General features: G+C 38.5%; 1 protein-coding gene across 12 annotated transcripts in view; it reads left to right on the forward strand.

Moving 5' to 3' along the window:
• Positions 1-23852, forward strand: part of MTHFD2L (methylenetetrahydrofolate dehydrogenase (NADP+ dependent) 2 like) — a 134956-nt gene that overhangs the window by 42765 nt on the left and 68339 nt on the right. For 11 of the 12 annotated variants that reach the window (XR_007401754.1, XM_049093057.1, XM_049093062.1 and 8 more), the window contains one exon: positions 16883-16975. Coding sequence is in view for 11 of the 12 variants with exons in the window: in XM_049093057.1 (XP_048949014.1) it covers positions 16883-16975 (93 nt within the window). In the remaining variant the exon portion in view is untranslated. Of the gene's footprint in view, positions 1-16882; positions 16976-18215; positions 22420-23852 lie in introns of those variants that run through there. The other variant, XM_049093059.1, reaches the window with a different exon arrangement.

The following is a 23852-nucleotide window of genomic DNA, read 5'->3' on the forward strand; positions in this document are numbered from 1 at the left end:
GCGTAGTTTATATTCTTACATAGGACATTGCATCTATATAGATTACCCCTAGACGACTACAGCATGTAGTTACACGCTTCTCCTCTAGCTGAAAGGTTGTTGTATCATTGCAATCCTTGCATTGATGTAGGGATTTACTTTTACCTTTTTTTTTAAAAAAAGATTTATTTATGTATTTTAGAGAGAGCAAGCATGCATGCTGGAGGGGGGAGGGGCAGAGGGAGAGGGAGAGAATCCCAAGCAAACTTCTCAATGAGCATGGAGCCTGATTTGGGGCTCTTATCTCATGAGCTTGAGATCATGACCTGAGCCAAAACCAAGAGTTGGACACTCAACAATTGAGCCATCCAGGTGCCCTGATGCAGGGACTTTTTCAAAGAGCATTTTAAAAGGAAGAACAACAAGCTAATTGTGCTTAGAGTTCAGTAGGCTCAGGGATCTTCTTAATTTCATGCAATATGCATTCAGTACTTAATTCTCTGTGAAACACTGTAGAGAAGACTGGTAGAAAAGACTTAGTTCTGTTTCTGGAAGATGATAGTCCGCATCTTCAGAGTTCATCTTTGAAGACTGTTTTCTCAAAACACTGCTTCTGCATTGGTGAGCAGCTTTGGATTCAAGCTGCCCTTCTGCTGCAACTTTCTGTATATCGGGTAATTTTTACTCAAGGGGAATCTTATCAAAATGGAAAACCATGAGACATTTTGCCAAGAGAATGCCCTTCCTTTGTGAAAATTGGCTCCAGTTGTGAAAATGAACACTTTTGCCGGACTGGAAGCATTATCTCTTACCTATAGGACATGCTTTCAGGTGGTAACACAGGAGTGGATGTTCCGAGCAGTGCAACGTGATGTGAGTGGTATGTGTGATTAAGCTCAGACCAGTGCCAGGTTGGGCCAGGCACTTTTTGGATTTCAAAGAGAGGAGCCAAATAGGAACGCCTGGGAATGCAGGAGTCATGCAAAGGATCACACCACAAGGACTGGAGACATTGTTGGCAGCAGAGTGGAGTGAGACGTTTGCTACCTCCATGGAATGAACCATTGTCAAACTGGGGCAGGGAGGATGGCAGGCATTTAGTCTCTCTCCCTCCCATCCCACTACCCCTAAGTTAGAAGTACTCATAATAAGATATTGCAAGTATTATGTCTTGTGATGCTTCCATGTTGGTTAGACTTTACTGAATTCCAGCACTGAGTTTGCATAGTGGAAAGTAACAGAAAAAAAATGCTTGTTCTAGTCTCCTTTTCTAAGCTGAATAATAAGGGTACTGCTTAATTTATTTTTAAAGATTTTATGTATTTGAAAGAGAGCATAGGGGGAGGGGGAAGGCAGTGGGAGAGGGAGAAGCAGGCTCCCCACTGAGCAGGGTGCCCAGTGTTGGGCTGGATCCCGGGACTCCTAGATCATGACCTGAGCTGAAGTCAGACACTTAGCCAATTGAGACACTCAGGTGCACCGAGTACTGCTTAATTTTTAACATCTCCTAAATTCAGCCAGTTCTTATCTAGAAAGCACTGTACTTGGAACATAGCACGTATTCTTACATAAGACAGCTGGAACTATTACACTCTTGGATCTAACATTAAACATTATTTAAAATATAAAGTGACATCCCCGTCTTTCTTTTTCCCTTTCATTTTCTCTCTTTCCCCATGACCTCAGAGTACGAGGTATTTATTACCAGTACAAAGCATCCCTTTTCTAGCGTTTGTAAGCCAGCTTATTCCAGGTACCACTCATAAGGTTATTGTGATCTGCTCTACACTGCCTTTCAGTACATTCCTCTTGTCGCTTTCTTCCTGGGACCTGATGCTGAAGGCCATGGAATCCCAGGCTGGATGCCATCCAAACATGCCATCCTTTCCACACCTCCTTGCCCTTGTATATCCTGTTCCCTCTGCATGGGATGCCACTTCTCACCGCTCACCTGCTCGCTTCACCACTTCACACCCATGTTTTTAGACGCGGCCCAAATCTTCTGACCTTACACATGTTGTAGATGCTGCAATCGCAATACTTCTCCTCTCTCATGTTGATCATCTACCTGTTCTTTCCTACACATGTTTGGTGAATGTGAACTTCTCCATGACAAACATGTGTCTCTGGCTTTTTCATATCTCTGAAATTCAGCACAGGACTTGGCACGTAATAATGTAACCAGCCAGCCCATCAATGAAAGTTTATTTAGTGTCTCCTATGTGCCAAGTAATGTGCTGGTATTGTAGAAAATGAGGCTACAGGCTAGGAATTTAAAATAAAATATTGTCATTTACAGAAATCCTTGTATCTTGAGAAGGAAGGGAAAAAGGGTGAGAGAAGTAGCTAGTAGCTAGCTAGGAGCTTACCACACACTAATTCCTTCGTATTTTAAAGTTACAGACATTGGGACACCTGGGAGGCTCAGCGATTGAGCACCTGCCTTCGGCTCAGGGCATGATCCCGGGGTCCTGGGATCAAGTTCCATATCCAGCTCCCTGCGGAAAACCTACTTCTCCCTCTGCCTGTGTCTCTACCTCTCTCTCTCTCTGTCTCTGTGTCTCTCATGAATAAATAAATACATCTTTTAAAAAATTAAAGTTACAGACATTTATTATAAAAGTATAATTTAAGACTCCCCTCTCCCCAAGAATCAGATCACAGGGGAGAGGAGTGCTTCATCACCATCAGAGGACAGGGAGGAGACCTCAGGACACTGGAACGGAGGGGAGGATATTCCTGGCAGCATTAATTCAAAGATGTTACCATACTTTTCCAGGAAAAACATTTAGGATCTATCCTTTTTTAGACTAACTTTTTTTCCTGTCAAGCTGTTGATAGATACTGCTTTCTTACAAAAGAGCTGATTTTTTCTGTCACTAAACATGGGGAATACGATGGTAAATAAACCAGCTATTGCTCTGTCCTCTTGAGCTTACAGTCTAGTAGGAAAGACAGCCATTAAACAGGGATGAATGATTAATCACCATAATTGTGCAAAGTGCTGCAAAAGAGAGAGCTTTCTATAATAAGAGTTTAGCTATAGGAAGAATTTCTAATTATGGTTATATATGAATGTTACACCCTTCTGTTGTCTACCTTCTGTTACCATTCTGTACTTCAGACTACTAATAGGTGAAAACAAAGCTATCTTCTACTTGAAATTATTAAAAATTATGTCTGGGGCCATTACCACCCTGAACACACTTGATCTCATCTGAAATTATTAAAAATTCCTAAAATCTGGGAGAAAACTTTTCTCTCTCTACAAAATAAATAATTCATACCATACATATAAATGATGCATTAGTGATTTAAAACAAAGTCAGGGGCGCCTGGGTGGCTTAGTTGGTTGAGTGTCCAAGTCTTGGTTTTGGCTCAGGTCATGATCTCAGGTTCATGAGATCGAACGCTGGATCAGGCTCCACACTCAGCGGAGAGTTTGCTAGAAGATTCTCTTTCTCTCTCTCCTCCCCTCCCTTGACCCCTCCCCACATGCACTTGCTGTCTCTCCAAAATAAATAAATCTATTAAAAAAAAAAATAAAGTCAGTCCCCAAAGTGTTGTTATATAAAGATCCTAAATGTGCTTAAATAGTGTAGGGTCTAGTCTGTTTGATCAAGAAGTATCTCTGAAGTTTCTTGTTTTTTTTTTTTTTTCTTCTTCTTCTAATTTGTTGCTTTTTTAAATTCTGAAATCTTTTTCTATTTCCCTTTGTGAATATTTCTGCAGACTTTCAGGACTTCCCAGTGCTGCTTCTCTTTGCTACCTCCCTCTTTGTTCTGTTTTAACCCCTTAATTGCCATTCTTCAGCCTTGCAGATAGGAGTGCTCCTTCTTACTCATGTATTATATGTCCGCGCAGATATAACTTCTTGGGCAGGCTTCTCTGATAGCCTGTCCCACCACGGACACACTGAAGGACTTCTCCTTCACATCATACATCAGTTGGTGATTAGTGTTTCTTAGTGTCATTATTTGATTAATGTTCATCACACCTACTTGACTGTTAACCCCACAAAAGCAAAGACCGCCTCTGTTTATCTTCCCATCTTATCTCCAACACCTCACACAATAGCTGTCCAGAAAGTCTTTGTTCAACAGATGAATGGGTACATTTACTTTATTTGTAGACGAAGAGTATCATGAAAGATTTAATACAGCTACTCATAAGCTGTATTCTAAGCAACACTGATGTAAATGGATTTGAATTTTTTAAAAAAGGGAGAGGAGTTGGTCAAATAAGTTTGGGAAATCTGGATTAAACAAAATTGAACCTATAACTTGACTGTGATATTTCTCAGAAACTTTAATATAATAATAATATATAGTATAGCCTCTAACATGGTAAGCACTGTGATTCTCTGACAGGGTGACAATATTTAGTATTTGATTCTGGGAAGTTGGTTTTTTGTTTTTTGTTTTCCCTAACAAAATACATATATTTGTATTTATGTTTGCTATATTTGTATCTACATGTTTGCTATATTTGTGCTAGTATACCCCCAGAGCCCTAGCCTTTTTCCATAGAGAGGATGAATAGAAGGGCAGTAAGCAGCACAATGTTCTTGGAAACGTCTGTATGTTTCACTCTCAAATGCAGGCAGAAATCTTGCAAATACTTACTTAGTATTCATTTTTTTTTAAATTTTTATTTATTTATGATAGTCACGGGGAGAGAGAGAGAGAGAGGCAGAGACAGAAGCAGGCTCCATGCACTGGGAGCCCGACGTGGGATTCGATCCTGGGTCTCCAGGATCGCGCCCTGGGCCAAAGGCAGGTGCTAAACCGCTGCGCCACCCAGGGATCCCTAGTATTCATTTTTGATCTTCTAAGCATGCTTGCAGAATCAGACATTGCTGTTAGGCCCTTGAGTTTTATTTTCATCTGTTAATCTTGGAAAGTGGAAAATAAATGCAAAAATTATATACAGCTGTAGCAAACACACACACACACACACACACACACACACACACACACACACCTCTTCTAGCCAAAGCAACTAGAAAGGAAAAAACAATACTTTGGCTCATGTCAGCACCCATTGCCCATGGCTGAGCTGGCTAGCTTGTTTTGGCTAAAATTTGGAGGGATCTGATTGCTTTAGTTTTTTATAGTTTAAAATCTATTTCACAATCAGAAACACTATCAATCCTGACTTGGCAATTTGGCACCATGGGGAATTTGGTCACCTGGGGAATTGATTCATGTAGATGACTCACAACGTTTCATTCCCATTCATAGGAAAGTAGTCCTAGAAATAGAATGCTTCAAAGCCAACATCTTCATTTATGGCTGCCATGTTGTTCACACCATAGCTGCAGTTTTGACTGGTGAAGATTGGCTTCTGGAGCAGGAGAACCTAGTTGATGAGGATAGACTCTTTGTTCTTATTGCCTAAATACACATTCTGTTCTTGTATATCACTATGAGATCTGGGTATGCACAGCACAATTGTTGGACGAATTAAGTGAACTGATACCTGTAAAGTATTTAGTATTCACACATGTTAGCTATTACAGTATACTCACTCTAAAAAGTATTTTTAGAGGAGCAGCGCCACCTTCAGCCCAGGGCACGATCCTGGAGACCAGGGATCGAATCCCATGTCGGGCTCCCGGTGCATGGAGCCTGCTTCTCCTTCTGGCTCTGCCTGTGTCTCTGCCTCTCTCTCTCTGTGTGTCTCTCACGAATAAATCAATAAAATCTTAAAAAAAAAATACACCTGTCTCAATTTTTAAAAATAAATAAATAAAAAGCATTTAAGGTATGCCATAGCAATATATAAAACACATTGCCAATGAGAAATAGTTAAAAGGGGGAAGCAAGGCCTAAACTAAAACAGAGCCAAGAATAAGGCTATTAAAAATGGGCATATCATTAAATCTTAATAGGTATATTACTACTGTCAAGCACATTGCTTTTCATATACTAGTGCTGAATGTATGTTTGGTGAATTTGTTTGAATCTAAACTATACTTTCTAGGATTGAGTCACTAATTTCATCTTGAGAGCTCTTTAGCAGGAAAAGAAATGATTAGTTACCCAATTAAGTGTCTTTAGGATTAAAAAAAAACACATGCTCAGGATAAAGAAAACATTTTCTGGTGTTAAGACTGAAAAATAATTTCTCCTGAGGGTACTTATAAACAGGAAACTATATAATAAACTGAGTAATATTCACAACATGCTTTTTATTTTTTTAATTTATTTCTTTTTAAAGATTTTATTTATTTATTTATGAGAGATACTGAGAGAAAGAGAGGCAGAGACACAGGCAGAGGGAGAAGCAGGCTCCATGCAGGGAGCCCGATGTGGGACTCGATCCCAGGTCTCCAGGATCACACCCCAGGCTGCAGGCAGCACTAAACCACTGAGCCACCAGGGCTGCCCTCAACATGCTTTTTAATTTAATGAAATGGCCACATCTTATAGGGCTATTTCTTTTATTGCTTAAGCACAGATTAAAGCTACCACTGGCATGCATTTCTTTTATTTCACTAGATATTTCTTCTCATTCTCTATTTCTGGGTCATTCTGTTCTTCCCAACTTCTAAAACAGTGGTTCTCAACCTTTGCCGCCCACTAGAATCATTGAGGGGCTTTTGAAAATATGGCTGCCTGAGCCCAACACAGAATAATTGAATCAGAATCTTTTTTTTTTTTAAGATTTTATTTATTTATTCATGAGAGACACAGAGAGAGAGAGAGAGAGAGAGAGAGAGGCAGAGACACAGGCAGAGAGAGAAGCAGGCACCATGCAGGGAGCCCGACTTGGGACTCCATCCCGGGTCTCCAGGTCCACACCCTGGGCTGAAGGCAGCGCTAAACCACTGAGCCACCCAGGCTGCCCAAATCAGAATCTCCAAGTTGGACCTGAGTATCAGTATTTTTTAGAAAGCTCCATAGAAGATTCTAAGGTTGGTCAAGGTTGAGAACAATTACTCAAAACACTGGGATAAGCCTAGAGCTTCACTTCTCATTCCAGAGCCATTCCTGGGTCATCCTTTCTAGTACCTTAGCTTTAAATGCCCTCTGTATTGCCAATATGTCAAGACCCATGTAACCACTGTTCACTTGACAAGTCCACTTGCACGGCCAATAGACGCTTCCCAACTTACCATATGCAAACCTTCAATCTTAATTTTACTCCTCATAGTCTGTCCTGTCTTAGGACATACCACTGTCACTTCACCCAGGTGCTTCGGCCACCCTTGACCTCTCACTCCCATTTCATGTCTTATCCATTAGCAATCTATTTAAAATATACCCATGATCACTTCCACCAAAACGATCCTAGTCAAGATAGCCATCATCTTTCACTTGGAGCACTATCAAATTTACAAACTAGTTTCTCTGCATCCACCCTTGTCCCTTCTTCCATACGTTCTACACAGTGGGTCTCAATCACCCATGGTTTCCTGTAACATTCAGAACAACATTACATCAGAATAAAATCCAGATTCCTTAATGTGATATGCAAGACCTTACAGGAACTGACCTGGGCTGCATCTTTTCACTCGCTTCCTACCATCCTCACCCTCCATCACTGCCCTCCAGCTGCAGCTGCCCTTTGCTTCCCAAGAATGTCATCCACACTCTTGTGTCAGGGTCTTTGACTTGGTTTTCCTTCCGACTGAAATGCTCTTTTTTGAAATTATTTACATAAGTTATTTTTCTAATTTCCTTTGGGTTTCTCTCTGAATGTTAACTTCTCACATTGTCCCTTGCCACCTTATCAAAATAACACCCATGCTATTATTCTGTATTCACTTACTCTGCATTCCTGTCTTCATAACATAAATTACTATGTAGAATTTTATTATGCCTTTTTTTTTCACTTATGTATTATCTTTATTGAAGAGATGAATCTTTGACTTCAATAATCTTTGGCCAAATAAAGGGGCAGATATTTTTCAATATCTAGAAACATTGGTGGTCAGGGCTCTGTCATTCCTCCCTAATACTGTTTGTTTCAAAGGTACTTTGAGATAGTTGTTTAAAAGAAGTAAGCTTGAAATGGTATTTGACTATTTAAAAGTGAAACTGTCTTCCTTAGTTGTCATCTACCTAATCGTCCATGTGTTTGGAAGATAACTGAAGGATCTACAACAAATCAGACCAGCCAGGTCTTAACCAGATAAAAATGCATTTGAAACCTGGCCCATTTTGGGATCCCTGGGTGGCGTAGCGGTTTGGCGCCTGCCTTTGGCCCAGGGCGCGATCCTGGAGACCCGGGATCGAATCCCACATCGGGCTCCCGGTGCATGGAGCCTGCTTCTCCCTCTGCCTGTGTCTCTGCGCCTCTCTCTCTCTCTCTCTGTGACTATCATAAATAAATAAAAATTAAAAAAAAAAAAAAAAAAAAAAGAAACCTGGCCCATTTTAAGCATGAAAAGAAGGCTTAGATCTGAGTGCTCTGTAACTATCCCTAAAATTATTTGGGTGATTTAATCCAGAAAAAGCAGCTGCAGTTGAAATAGAAAACTTGAAGAGGTGCCTGGGTGGCTCAGTCAGTTAAATGTCTGCCTTCAACTCAGGTCATGATCCCGGAGTCCTGGGGTGGAGCTCCACATCGTTGGGCTCCTGCTCTGCGGGGAGTCTGCTTCCTTTTCTCCTCTCTCTGCCCCTCCATCCTGCTTGTGCTCTCTCTCTCTCTCTCAAAGAAATAAATAAAATCTTAAAAGAAATAGAGTAAAACAAAGAACTAGAAAACTTAGAGTAAATGGAATTTAGGAGTCAAGAGAATGCAGTACTATTTCAAGATCTGGGAAATGGCCCCATGATCATTTTATAAATGATAAAAATGGAAGCTAAAACTGCCCTTTTTGTATTAGAGGCACATGTGTTTTCTGTCATTAGCTGGCCTCTTATCACTACTACCAGTGCACACCAGGTAGGATCTGAAGGCAGAATTTATCCCTATGAAAGAAGAAGTGTCATCCAAGATCCCTCACAGGCAGGACAATTGTCCAGAAATGGTGTTCCGAAGTGACTACATAGTGGTTGCCAGCTCTGATTTTAGCACTGTGAACTCCAGCAGAGCTGCTGCTTTCTGCCCAGTGTGGTCAGAGGCTGTCGAGTGCCGTGATGAGCAGCCTGGGCTCTAGAGCCAGACTAAATTAGTTTGAATTCTGGCTCTTACATAGTTTATATGACCTTGGACAAATGACTGGACTTTTTGTGTCTCCTTGGTTTCTTCATTTATAAAATACAAATAGCATTACTCACTGCCCTATAAAAAGTACTCTAACAGTGTCTTGTGAAGATTGTGTGATATGGAAATGTATGATAATATGTGTAAGGTGCTAGAACAGTGTTAGATGTGTAGTAAGTTCTTATATAAGGGTTATCTTATATCTAGACTCTGTCCATTTAGCTGCTACAGAGAATTTCTCTGTGGAGAGGTCTTTGTGTGTGTGTGTGTGTGTGTGTGTGTGTTATGCTACAAGATACAATCACATCTTACAAATTGAGTAAGAAACACACAGTCAGGGCTGCCCGGGTTGCTCAGCGGTTTAGCGCCACCTTCAGCCCAGGGCGTGATCCTGGAGACCCGGGATCGAGTCCCACATCAGGCTCCCTCCATGGAGCCTGCTTCTCCTGCCTGTGTCTCTGCCTCTCTCTCTCTCTCTCTCTCTGTGTCTCATGAATAAATCAATAAAATCTTTTAAAAAAAATAAAAGAAACATTCCAATCCAGAATCTTTAGACCTCTGTAGGCATTTGTCCAAAAACAACTCAGGCTGCTTTTCTCCTTTGGATGCTGTTCTGGTGATGAATACAGTTTTCTTGCCTGTAATTTCCTCAGCGTTTTGTCTTTCTTTCTTTCTTTCTTTCTTTCTTTCTTTCTTTCTTTCTTTCTTTCTTTCTTCCTTTCTTTCTTTCTTTCTTCTTTCTTTCTTTCTTTCTTTCTTTCTTTTCTTTTCTTTCTTTTTTTCTTTCTTTCTTTTTTCTTTCTTTTCTTTCTTTTTTTCTTTCTTTCTTTCTTTTCTTTCTTTCCTTATTGGAGAGGGAGGAGGGAGAGAGAGAGAGGGAGAATCCTAAGCAGACTGCACACCCAGCACCAGAGTCTGACTCAGGAGTTAGTCTCACAACCCTGAAAGCATGACCTGAGCTGAAATCAAGAGTTGGGTGCTCATCTGACTGAGCCACCCAAGCACCCCTCCTTTAAAACCAGACCATGGTATGAGTTAATGTATTGAGAATGACTCCGTTTTCTCTTATCCAGCGAAAGTGGCAAAGCCAAAGCCTACATGTGAGATTCTAGCTCCTATTGGATTTGCCATTTTGCTTCATCTGTCAATTCAGGTTCAAGCTGCTATTTGAAAATTTGCCTCATGGAAAAGGAAGTTGAGACTTGTTCTGTGTTACTGTTGAAGACAGATCTAGAATTATGGTAAAAGTTGCAAAAAGGTAAACTGGCTTTTGCAAGGAAGAAGTTTCTGTCTGGGCTAAATAACATGCCTTTGTACATTTTTATGGAAAATGATTTATTGATGCGTAAGGATGGGGGTATTGAAGCAGAAGAAAAATAAGTTCTGCTTACATCAAGAATCTGTCTTCTCTAAGACCTTTAACTGCCCCTGCGCTGTTCTTAGTTAGAGAAGATAGTGATGCTCTGTGCCAACACTGTAACTTATAACTCCTTTTAATGTGGAACGTACCACACTGTATTCTCATTCCGGTTTACATATCTGTTTCTCATGTGAGAGTATGGAATTGTGTGTTTCCATTGCTTAGCATGATTCTGGGATTACTTCTTGATAATTGAATAAATGGAGCTAGAGAATGACCTAGAAATGGCCAAGAAAAATATAAACTCTTCATTTTAAGTAATTTAAACCAAAAAGTGCTACTCTAAAATGAAGTATATTGTGCCGTTTGTTCTAGCATCTTATAGCAAATATTATTTGTCTCAAATTGGCACTCTGTGCTAGTTGCCAAAACTCTTCACTACAATCTGCAATTTTACACAAATTACAGTGTAATAATAGCCTAGAAAACTGCTCAGACAGCTCCCAGTAGACAATTCTTGATTGACTGTGGACTTTTATATAGTAAGAAGTGTATCTTGCCCAGCAGTTAATTATTAAGTTCTAACAGAACTCTCAGATTCCAGGAGATAGGTTCTAAGTTTTTTATTCTTACTCTATTTTACAAACATGATGTAAAGCTCTGGGCACCATGAAGTTGCTTAAGACTCTGCTTATAAATGTTTTTTATCTGGGTCCGTGTGATCATTAGAAAAATTAGGTCCTCGCCCAGGCTGATATCATATGCACAGTAAGAGGATGAAACCGAGTGTGGGAGAAAGTCATCTGAGGGTCAGAGATATTCATCATTCTGCAGAGTAGCTGCTGTAACTTGTTAGTACTGGTTACCCCAGGGAAGAGTTGAGGAGTTAGAAGGGATTAGGTGCAGCAAGCCAGAGGATTTGCTGAAGAAAAATTAAGAGGGCACCAAAACTGGAAACAGGAATGACAAGAATTTTCACAGGTTAACTAAGCATTTAGTTTGCAGGACAGCTGGTTCCCAGGGGCAGGGACAGGTACCAAGGTGCTCATCAGCAGGAGGCAAAGGCAGAAGAGACTGAGGCATGATTTGAACACATTTGCCTTTCACTCCGACGAGTTACCTCTCCTTTGCTATCATCCTCTGGTCACCTGAGTAATAGGCTGAAAGCCTTTCCGCAGGGTGATATGGTTATAATCAGAAACTCACCAATCGAGTTTAATTATGGTTTTGATATTTCCCCATGGGTTTCACTGGCCAGACTCACTCAGGAGTAATAACAAGTTAACTAGACGTTATTGAGGGGAAGGTGGAGTTGCCTAAAAGAGCTTTCTATGCTTACTGAAATTCACCTTCATATTTTTTTTCTTTTACTCAAAACTTTACAGGTTGTTATCTGTATATACAACTCAGTGGATTATTATGTATCCCTCAATTCCTTGCTGAAATCATCAGCACTGATGAAAGGGGAGGTTTTAGTGTGGTTTGATTTTTGTGGGCATTGGGAGGCTCTCATGCAGGAGAACACGCTTACATAGGTTGCTAATGTGTAAGAGGACCTTTCTGCATGTAGGGGAACTGTACTAAGAGATGGGGGGAAGCTTCACAGTTTTGCCTTGGGATGCTTTGAAACACGTATTCTACATTTATTGATGGTTTATAGCAAATGAGAAAAAGAAGAAACACGAGACTTCATAGACTTTGCTCTGTATAGCTGGGCAGATGGTGGTACCGTTAACCGAAATAAGAGACTCTCAAGTACTACTATCTTCTCATTGTTCTTCCTTTTCAAAGCTTTCCTTGTTGTTGTCTTTTATTTGTCCTTACTAACTTTAAGATGAAATCATATTCTTTCAAAAAAAAAAAAAGCATAACTACCAGTTTTTATTGGAATTGTATTAAATATGTAATGAACAGAGAGAATTATCATCTGTATTATTTTGAGTCTTTTATCCAAGAACATGTTTTATCCTTCTAGTTCTTCAGTCTTATGTCTTTGGTGTTGTTCTGGAGATTTTCTTTTATCAGATAGATTTTCCATATTTCTCGTTAGGTTTATTTCTGAGTATTTTACCTTTTGTATTGCTATTGTAGTGGAGTCTTTTCTTTTACTGTTTCTTCTAATATGTTGTTATAAATGAAAGCTATTTATTACTGTATGTTTATTTTTTACTTGGCAATTTATTGAATTCTCTCACTGCTTATGATATTACAGCTTTTAAACTTATTTAATATTAACACCTTACCTCCTAATTTCTTTTGTTTCTTTTTTGTTCTTTAACTTTTAAGTTGAAGTGATTGATTTACTTATTTTCTTATTTTTATTTTATTGATATAATAATTTTAGATCTATGAGTTTTCCTCTATGCTTTATCTTTATTTTATAGGATCTAATATGTAGTGATTTCATTATAAATGTTTCTAGAAATTCCACACTGTTGTTTGTGTTTTCTTTTTGATCCAAAAATTATTTAAAATAGGATTTTTAAAAATTCCAATGGAAGAACTCTAATTTCTGATTTTTTCAATAATTATAACTTTATTGATTTGTGATTAAAGAAAATACTAAAGTTTATCTTGTTGTCTATTTTTGAGTATTAATTAAAATACTCTGTGGTTAAAATCATACCATTTAAAAGTATTCTTTGATCACATGAAAAGAAAATATATATTCTACTTTCAAAATGTGATGTATTACAATCAGGTACATAACATGAATTATGCTATATACATTTTCTATATCTTTGATCTGTTGTTGATTGAGAAAGGTGAATTAAATTTAGCAAATACAGTGTGTTTCTTTTTCAATTTGTAGCCCCTATAATTTCTGCTATATGAATTATGTTTCTCCTTTATATGTTATCTATTTATCATTGTTGTGTGCTCATTTGAATCATGTCTTTGCATTACGATGTGCACTTCATTGTCTTATCTAATGTAAAATTACTCCGTATTTAACAATAAGAACATCATCTCTTTTTTTGTAGTTGTCCTGCTATACATTTGCCCATTTTTTAACATTTCCAAACAGCTTTGTTTTAGATGTGCCTTATATCCAGCATAGAATTAAATTTTGTTTTTGCTTTGCAAGCCAATTTGGAAGTATTATTATTTTAAATAGCTTAGGAAAATGAAAAGTTGGTGTGATGATAAATATGTAAGATCTGAACTGTCATAATATTCTCTGTTCTATTTGTTGTTTTTATTCATTTTTTACATTTTTTCCCGTTTTTGTGGATGGTTCTTCTGATACTTAGGAAGGTTTGTTGTTACTCTAATAGTTATTTTAACTTTACACAGTACTCTTAGTTGTCTCTTCTTCATATGGTATCTATTGATACTCTAATTTTAAAAATGATAAAATACTTTCTTTTTCTTCCCTGATTCCATTTCTTTTGTCTCCTACTTGATATTTGCCAATAAAAATGATCTTTTAACACTTTTACCTTATACTTCTAAAATCCTTATACTTCCATTAGTTGATTGATCAGCTTTAAATGTTTTTCTGTTGATCCTGCTCATTAAATAGTAGATGATCAGCGAACTTTCTCATCTTCGCCCTTCCCATTCCAGTTTAGTTGGTTGTAACATTTCTCCATAATCAGAGCAAATAGTATTTACATTTTTGTCTGTCACCCCCATCCTCATATTTTTTTAAGTCTCAGTTTTATGGCTAAATATATCCCAAACTCTCCAATAATCCTTTTGCTAGTTTATGATATATGATACTTGATTTATTAAATTTAGTCATTTAGCAAGTTCCTCAGGGAAAAAAAGAAAAACATGGGAACAATATTCCAAGTTCTTAAAATTTGCCAATTTGAATGCCTTTAATGTCTTTTTGTTGTCTGATTGCTGAGGCTAGGACTTCCAGTACTATGTTGAACAGCAGTGGTGAGAGTGGACATCCCTGTCTTGTTCCTGATCTTAGGGGAAAGGCTCCCAGTGCTTCCCCATTGAGAATGATATTTGCTGTGGGCTTTTTGTAGATGGCTTTTAAGATGCTGAGGAATGTTCCCTCTATCCCTACACTCTGAAGAGTTTTGATCAGGAATGGATGCTGTATTTTGTCAAATGCTTTCTGTAACTTTTAATCTTGGAAGATGATATGACTGGATATAAAGTCTCCCAATTTTTTTAGATGAGTCTCCTGTAAATATTGCTCTGCTGTTTTCTGGAGTTGAATGTACCAATCTGAATTTTTGCTTTTACTATTCTTTTTTTAAACTTTACATTACTGAAATTTTTCTTAATGTTGACCTTTATAGGTCACTTTATATGAATTCAAATCTTCTTTTCCCAGATTTTGTGACTTTATGTTCTTAATTTTTAAATTTTTGGTGTAATATTTGGCCATAATATTCAGCTTTTCCATTGCAACACTTTTTGTTGTTGAGTATATTGGTATGTTAGTAAATTCTTTTTTAAAAAATTATTATTATTATTTATTTTTTTTTTAAAGATTTAAATTTTTTTTTTTAATTTTTATTTATTTATGATAGTCACAGAGAGAGAGAGAGAGAGGCAGAGACACAGGCAGAGGGAGAAGCAGGCTCCATGCACCGGGAGCCTGATGTGGGATTCGATCCTGGGTCTCCAGGATCGCGCCCTGGGCCAAAGGCAGGCGCCAAACCGCTGCGCCACCCAGGGATCCCTATTATTATTTTTTTAAAGATTTATTTATTTACTTATTCAGAGAGAGAGAGAGAGGCAGAGACACAGGCAGAGGGAGAAGCAGGCTCCATCCATGCAGGGAGCCCGACGTGGGACTCGATCCCAGGTCTCCAGGATCACACTCCGGGCTGCAGGCGGCGCTAAACCGCTGCGCCACTGGGGCTGCCCTGTTAGTAAATTCTTTAAAAAGTATTTTTTGTTTATTGCCTTTTGTTTTTTTCCTTGGGTCTGCTATTTTTTTTTTTTTTAACAAGGGTCTGCTATTTTTAAAATGTATTCTTTCATTTACTTAAAAAAAATAGTAAAATCCACTCTTCTGGGTGTACAGTTCCATGAATTTAGACAAATGAATATTGTCATGTAACCACCACTAGAATCAGAAAAGATCCATCCTTCCCCAAATTCCTGGGCTAATTTTTACATAGCATCCTTTGGCTAATTCTATGTCAAATCCTTTTTTTGTTTCTTTGTTTTATTACTTATCCTTGAATGAGTTGGATTTCTTGGATCTGCTATTCTTAGGGTACTTCCGCTGGGGGTTGGAGAGGAGGTGCCTGGCAGTCCTCAGATCCCTCCTTCATCACTTACACAGACTCCAACTGCCTCCTGTTGAAATGGCTCCTCCATGGGAGTCTAGCCACTAGGAACTTTACTGGATCCAAGAAGGCTTCTTCTATAAGAGATATGTTTTGCATTTTGACATGAACCCTGCACCTACAAGCAGTATATTTTTGCAGTCATTTTCAGAGATCGCTGCTACTGGCCATCTTACTCTCTGCATTGCTTTGCTGCCTTTATTCTTGTGCAGTATACGCTAACTCTACTGGGCCTGGGTAACTCTCACATATTTTTTGGAGGCTGTGGAAAATATGTCTTCTAGTTTTGCTAAAAATGGACATTATGGAGTTTTTTTTTAATTCATTGTGTAGCATTTGTATGTTATCTACAGGAGAAGAAAAAAGGCACTGTCTCACGCAGCTATGTCCTCACCAGGAATCCTTTGACTTCCTTCCTCCTGGCCTTCTTTCACTCCTCCTCCTTGGTTCACACTTGAAGCACTGGAACCCCTCAGTCTGCTAACTTCTCTTATTCATACATCAGTTCCTTAAAGCATGTGTGAATACCACCTGTTACATCTTAGACCTCTTTGTCATTTCCTAAACATATAACTTCAAAATTAGTCCACTTTTTTTCCTGTTATTCTGTTGGCTTGGAACGCCCTTTCCCTAATTAGTATGCCCTAGCTCATACTTGAGACCGAAAAAAAGTATACTGCCTCCTTTAGGAACCCTTCCTAGACACCTTCAAAAGAAGAGGTAGGATTAATCTCTTAGCTGTGCTTTCACAATACATTGCTCCATTTTTGGTGCACTTATCTTGCTGTTTTCCGTATTTATATACTTTGTTATCAGGCCAATGAGTATCCCCTGCTTTTATATGTTAACCTGTCAGCACAGAACTTTCAACTGTTGTGTTTCTAGAAACTTAACTTACAGCTCCCTTATGATGGTCAGCACATACTCTCATTCAGTCTTAGTTGATTTTCCACTGATTAATTGAAGGTTACAGTATTTAGGGTCATGTAGGTTTTCTTATCTAGCTTTTGTTCTTAATTTCCCTACTCTTAGAATGTAACTGAATCTCCTCTAGAATTGGAGCATTCATAAATTTTGAAAAAACTCAGTAACCATTCATGGAAATTATTCTTCATTCCAGGTGATGCAACGGTGACAATAGCTCACAGATACACTCCCAAAGAACAACTGAAGATCCATACTCAGCTGGCAGATATTATCATAGTAGCTGCCGGTAAGTCTTTAGTAGCTATTATTTGGTAGAATGTCATCAGCAGAGTAATTCCTCCCCTAATTGCTGACATGTCTGTAAAAACAGCTTCTCGGGAGAGGTAGGAATACGTATGACTAACTTCCATCAACTGGATCCTGTCTCTTGGCAGTTATTATATTGGTTCCTTGTGCCTACATTAACATTTGTCAGTTCCAAAAAAAAAAAAATTTGTCAGTTCATTATGGAAAACCCAAATCGCCTTTGGGGTGACAGATGAAGCACAAGAACAAACATGCACATGGCCAGTTCTTCACAGACAGGGTTGAGTCTAAACATGAATGAGTTATGGGGAAACAAGTAGGAAATGCTCTTTAAAAGATAGCCAGGGCTAGCTCATATAGGACCTTGGCAAGGACCTGGATATAAGCCAAGGACAGCTGAATGCAGATTGATGTGGCCTGGCTTATGATTTTAAAAGAGTGCTTAAACTATGTCAAAGAGTGTGGACCCAAGAGGGGCAAGAGGAGGCACAGAGAAGGAAGAGGTATTGTGTTTTCATTTACGGGACCTGGGATTTTTCCTAATTTGTTTTATATTTGAACATACAAAATAATTTTATTCTACTTCTATCTCTACTCTTGCCACATGGTATTTCTACATTGCAGATGATTGTGATTCTTCTTGATTTATCCAAGGCTTGACTGAGAGCCTTTTTCATTTTGTTTATCAATGAGATGTTGCTGATAATTTCTAGACTTTATATTTGAATTGCTGGGTAGTGACAAACTGTAAAATAGAAGTTCCAGAGGAAATTGAGTTTGAAGAAGAGGCTAATGATAGTTTAAATTAGTTTCAGGCAGCCCTGGTGGCTAGCAGTTTAGCTCGGTCTTCAGCCGAGGGCCTGATCTTGGAGACGGGATTGAGTCCCACATCAGGCTCCCTGCATGGAGTCTGCTTCTCCCTCTGCCTGTGTCTCTGCCCCCCCCCCCCCCCGTCTCTCATGAATAAATAAATACATAAAATCTTTAAAAAAAATTAGTTTCAACCAAATTTAGTTTGCTTTCTTAATCTGATCTAGGCCCCTCCTTAAAATTTGGGATATATATGTGATGACTCCAGGTAAATTAATTTGCTTCCTGATAGAGAAAAAATACAAATACTTATACTCCAAAAGTCTCCAGTAAGCTGGTACAGCTAATTACATTTCTGGTTTTTCTGAGACATTATATTCAGGTGACAATAAATGCTAATTTTTGAACAGAATTAACAGAAGGAAGACAGGTCTTTGGAGAAGCAATAAACTTTTTCAGACCCCACATAACATTAAGTGATATACTGCTGCAGCAACTGATATATTTGCAGAAGACAAATATTATAGCGACTTCTTTTTAGAAGTCACTTGGATTCACATACAGGCGTCCACATTTGGTGAGTAGAGAGGTGTTTGGCCATCTTTGTTCATCTCAAAGAATGAAATCTACACATTCTTGAAAAAGTACTCCTTGATTCTAATGTCAACACTTGTAAATAATAATTCGCAGTTTATTTTAGTTTCTATTTTCCAGTTATAATAGTGAATACTTTCTTCTAGTGAGAAAAAAATCCCTCTATGTGCATTTATGGTTATGTTTTTCTTGTCATGGGAAGTGGCATATAGAAAATCCTCTCTCGGGATCCCTGGGTGGCGCAGTGGTTTAGCGCCTGCCTTTGGCCCAGGGCGTGATCCTGGAGACCCGGGATCGAATCCCATGTCGGGCTCCCGGTGCATGGAGCCTGCTTCTCCCTCTGCCTGTGTCTCTGCCTCTCCCTCTCTCTCTGTGTGACTATCATAAATAAATAAAAAAATAAATAAAAGAAAATTATAAAAAAAAAAAGAAAAAAAATCCTCCTCTCTCAAGAACCGACAACATTCGCTTGTGAATAAAGCAAGCTTTATGTTACAGACATTATTGCTACCACTGTCTTCATTTTTCAGTGTCTCCTACAGACTCACTGTATGCTCCTTTGTAAAGGCCTAAATAGGCACTGACTACGAGGTGTTAAAAAAGAAGATGGGAAAAGAAAAAGGAAAGTAAGGCAGGGAAGGGAAAGGAAAGACCAAGCCTATATAAAATTAACAAAGTAGGAGCCTGGAGGTACTCAGGCCCCTAGATGTGGATGCAGTTTTGAGGCTCTGTCTAGCAGCCATCTGAGTCAGGCATCTTGGTACCACTAGAGGGCAGCAGGCGGGTACCAGCTGTGTAGACAGCCAAACTCCATTCACACTCCATCCCCGTCCTGGCTGGAGGACATTTTGAATGATGGTGGTATGAACAGGTCTTGTGCCCTGCCTTGTATTCCAGCCTTAATGCCTGTAACTAAATACAAAGCTATGCAGAATGCTAGAAGACAGCCCTGTAGATAACCCTGCAGTTGTCCTGAAGAATAAATATTTGGATAATGGGAAATCTGGGGGAAGAACATTGAGAGTTTATAAGAAATAATAAAGAGTGCTCATTTCCACATCCTTAATAATCACTTGGAAAATTTAAGGATAAAATAGGTAGGTATCAGTAACTTACAGTGAAATTATAAAGAATGCACAAATTAACATAAAAAAAGAAATTCCGTATCACCAGACAATAGGAATGAAATCTTACTAAAATGAACCACATCATGCATTATGTGTGGGAAATAAACGAATACAATTAGTGGGTATTAAAGAAGGAGATAGTGATCTAATGGCAGAGGTAGCTGGAACCGGGAGGGCTGGATCGTTGTCATAACTAGAATGTCAGCATATATGGAAGCATCCCATCTGGAAGTCAGGAAGAGTAGAAGGAGGAGTGGTGCATGATGTATCAGCAAGGTCGATAACGTCTTTTGATAATGTCTGAGGGATGACAGCGAAGAATGTACTGACGAAATCTCGGAATGGGCTTGCAGAAGAAAAAGTAAAAAAAGGAAATCATTGTGTAAAGATCCTGAGGCATGAATAGAATTAGCTTAGGTTAATATTCATCTTACCCCTCCAGTTTTTCAGATTCTCATAGTCCTATCCTTATAGGTTGAACTCTGTATTGCTTCCGTTTTAAACATATCCCTGTGCATTCAGGATTTAGATTAATTTAGCTCAAATCTGAAAATCTGATCTTGTCAAGCCATGCATTTAGAAATAAGAAACTTCAAGTCACTCCTCAGAGCTACTCTCTGAGTTCACAGAGAGAATTAAACTGTTTCTGGGGTACTTTACTGTACCATGGTTATGACACTTACCTGTATGGGTGTCCATTATCTTCACTAGACTGTAGTAAGAATGGGACTGGTATTTCTTTTTTTTTAACATGGTACATAAGTGCTTCAAACAATATCTGACACGTAGTGAGTACTCCATTAATGTGTGTTGTATTCCTTTTGAAATTACAATTGGAGCAAGGACTTCAAATTGATACAAATTTAGCTGATGAATTTTTAAGAATATAATCTTATGAAGATGGAATCATTCTAGTTATTAGTTGATTCACATAGTGGTAGCGTTAGTAACTACTAAACATTCATAGTTTGTCATTGTGAAGTAAATTGATATAAAGTCATAAAGGTAAAAGATTTGTTCATAAAAAAGCAGTTTGTATCATTAAGTGGATAATTGGACTGACTTGATTTGAAATAATAAGATTACAAAATTCTGAGCAGGAGAAAGGAAAGTTGCCAGATTAGGGCACAATGCTAAGAGTGTATTTGAAGACCCTTCGTTCACTTCTATCTCATGCTTCCAGGAAAGTGTGGGAAATCCTGTCTATAAAAGTTCTAAGAATCTTCATTATTTAAATAGGATAGGCAAGTTTTTTCCAGCCACCGTCTGAAGGACCCTCCACCAATATGAGGAAACTGTGGAACTAGCTTCATTCAGATGATGAGCTGCTGAGTCAATGCCACTTGCATACTATCTTCTGCATACAGAGTATCATAGTCGGTGAAAGCTGGCAGTGTGTCCACTAAGCCATCCCCTCCAGCATGATGAATGAACCTTTACAGTCATAACTCCAGCGTCTCTATTGCAACACTTTTAATGATAGACACTGTAATATAAAACAGGATAAATAGGCAATTCGGTCGAGTAATTTGGAGTATTCATACTTACTCGTCATAAAATAAAGATGACCAACCAACTTCTCTTCATGACTTCTCCCATCATATCATCAAGTTTTGCATGTGCTGCCATCAAATGCCCTCTTAGGTTCTCAATAGGCTTCCGGTGGATTTCCTCTTCCTTGGAGTGGGGTTAATTATTTTCAGGAGGCCAGGACACTGAGAAATTCTAAGGGTTGAGGGATGGAAAACTGCCCCATCATCATCCATAGCTCATGCAACTTGGGAGTGGAACTTGTTCCTTTACAGCCCTGGGTGCTTTCTGAGTGCATGCCAACACGTTTCACGGCTTCACTATTGCTTTTGTTCTTATCTTATTTCTTATTTTTCATCTTGCCCCTTTAGCCTCTGCTTCTCCACTTAGAAGTCCTTCCTGCCCTCCTAAATGTCATTTATCTCAATTTTATCAGTTATTTTCATGCCGTAAATGCACTGTAAATACACTGAGTACTGTAAATGCACTGGCCTTGCCAGAGTGAGAATTCTAGAATTTAAATTCTACCTGTCACTCGCTAATTGTCTAATCTTAGTCAAGTCATCCTGCCTCTGAGCCTCAGTCTCTTTAATGTGAAGAATAATCTCTAACATAGCATTGTTAAGCCAGCCAATCCAGGCAAAGAATATGGCAGTGACTAGCCTATTGCAAATACTCAAAAAGTGTTGAATGCTAATATGATGTATGTTAGTCCTTCTTAGACCATTGCACATTAATTTAAACAATAATTTAGAAACATTGATCAGTTTATTATTAATCTACAACTTCTGCATAACTAAAGGAATATACTTTTGGTTACTTTTGATACTAACATAGTATCAAAATTGACTGGTCATCATAAACTTAAAGAAAGTGACTTACAGATACGAGACCAGCTTCATAAAAGCTCTATTTTTACTTAAGATTTGTGGCTTCTCGGGATGACACCAACTTTTGCTCATAGCTGTGTATTCTTTTGTCCCTGGATGAATCCCTGTGGCCCTCTCTTTTGGAACAGTTGGACTTTGTGAGGGGTTTCTTCTCTCAGACTTTACCCCGACCCTCTCAGTCTCCCTCTCCTTCCTTCTACCGCTTTCCCCTCCCTCATTGTATCCTCTACAACCCAGCCCCAGAGCCTCCCTGATCCGCAACAATTAGGCTTCATCAATGTAGAGAGGATGCTTAACTATTGATTATTTCCCTGGCATCAGTAATTCATCCCTACCATAAAAACCTAGCAAACGTGCGCAATAAGCCAGTGTAAACCAACCAGTTAACAGTTTGATGTTGAGCCTTTCCCTATTTTGTATTTACATATAAATATTTACACGGTTCTTTCACCCTGCACGGATTATTTGTGTTTTACAGCTCCGCACTATGTACATGTTTCCTTGTAAAATGTATTCTTTTAAAGCATGATTTCTACTAACTTAATAGTATTCTATGCCATAGGTATAATTCATTTATTCAGTTCTTGAGGGTTGGACATTTAGATTGTTCCCAGTGTTTTACTATTATAAACATTGCAGTAAACAACTGTGAACATCTTTATAAACACCTACAATTATTTGCACAAGGAACCTATTATATTTATTAGATTGGTCTTTAGTTCATTATTTGCTAATGAATGGTTATTTGTGTTCTCAAAAACAAAACTAATATAATTTGTTTATTTAAAAGATTTTATTTATTATTCATGAGAGACACAGAAAGAGAGAGCCAAAGCCAGAGACACAGGTTGAGCATCTGCCTTCGGCTCAGGGCATGATCCCAGAGTCCCGGGATCAAGTCCCGCATCAGGCTCCCTGCATGGAGCCTGCTTCTCCCTCTGCCTATGTCTCTGCCTTCTCTCTGTGTGTCTCATTAATAAATAAATAAAATCTTAAAAAAAACAACAAAATATTAAAAATGCACATAAAAGTGAGCCACAAAACAATGTTACCACCTATACATCCCACCAGCCAGGTTTGTCTAATCTGAATATCATTATAGATGTTTTTAACTTCTACATACTGTACATTTCTGCAAACTCGTTTTGTTCTGCTTAACATTATGTTTTCGAGATCTGTTTATGCAGATACATGTAGCATATACTACTACTTTATAATTCTCAGTTGACGGAGTGTCCATTTTCTGTTGATAGATACGTATGTTCTCATTTACTGTTTTATAAACAGTGCTATGGTGTGTAAGGGTGATATTTCCTTAGATATTAATTTTGCCTCTACTTGGGCCCTACATCAGGGGCTGGAAAACAAAAATAAGTAAAATATAGTTCCAATTCTTTTTTTTTAATTTTAATTATTTTTTATTTTTTATTTTTTAATTTTTTTATTGGAGTTCAATTTGCCAACATATAGCATAACACCCAGGGCTCATCCCGCCAAGTGCCCCCTTCGGTGCCCATCACCCAGTCACCCCAACCCCACGCCTACCTCCCTTTCCACTACCCCTTGTTTGTTTCCCAGAGTTAGGTGTCTCTCATGTTTTGTTACCCTCACTGATATTTTCACTCCTTTCCCCTCTATTCCCTTTCCCTAATTTTTATATTCCCCAAATGAATGAGACCATATAATGTTTGTCCTTCTCCAGTTGACTTATTTCTATAGTTCCAATTCTTGAGAACAGAGTCTTAACAGAGAAAAAAGATGATGCACAAACAAATCAGTATGATATGGTTCACTCATATAGTATTAGAGTCCTGTGTATGTGTGTTTGTGTGTGTGTGTATGTGTGTCTGGCTAACAATCCATTATCTAGAAAAAGGGAAAAAGAGAGACAAAGAGACAGAAACCA

The sequence above is a fragment of the Canis lupus genome, chromosome 13, assembly GCF_003254725.2.
Source record: "Canis lupus dingo isolate Sandy chromosome 13, ASM325472v2, whole genome shotgun sequence".
NCBI classification, from domain to species: domain Eukaryota; kingdom Metazoa; phylum Chordata; class Mammalia; order Carnivora; family Canidae; genus Canis; species Canis lupus.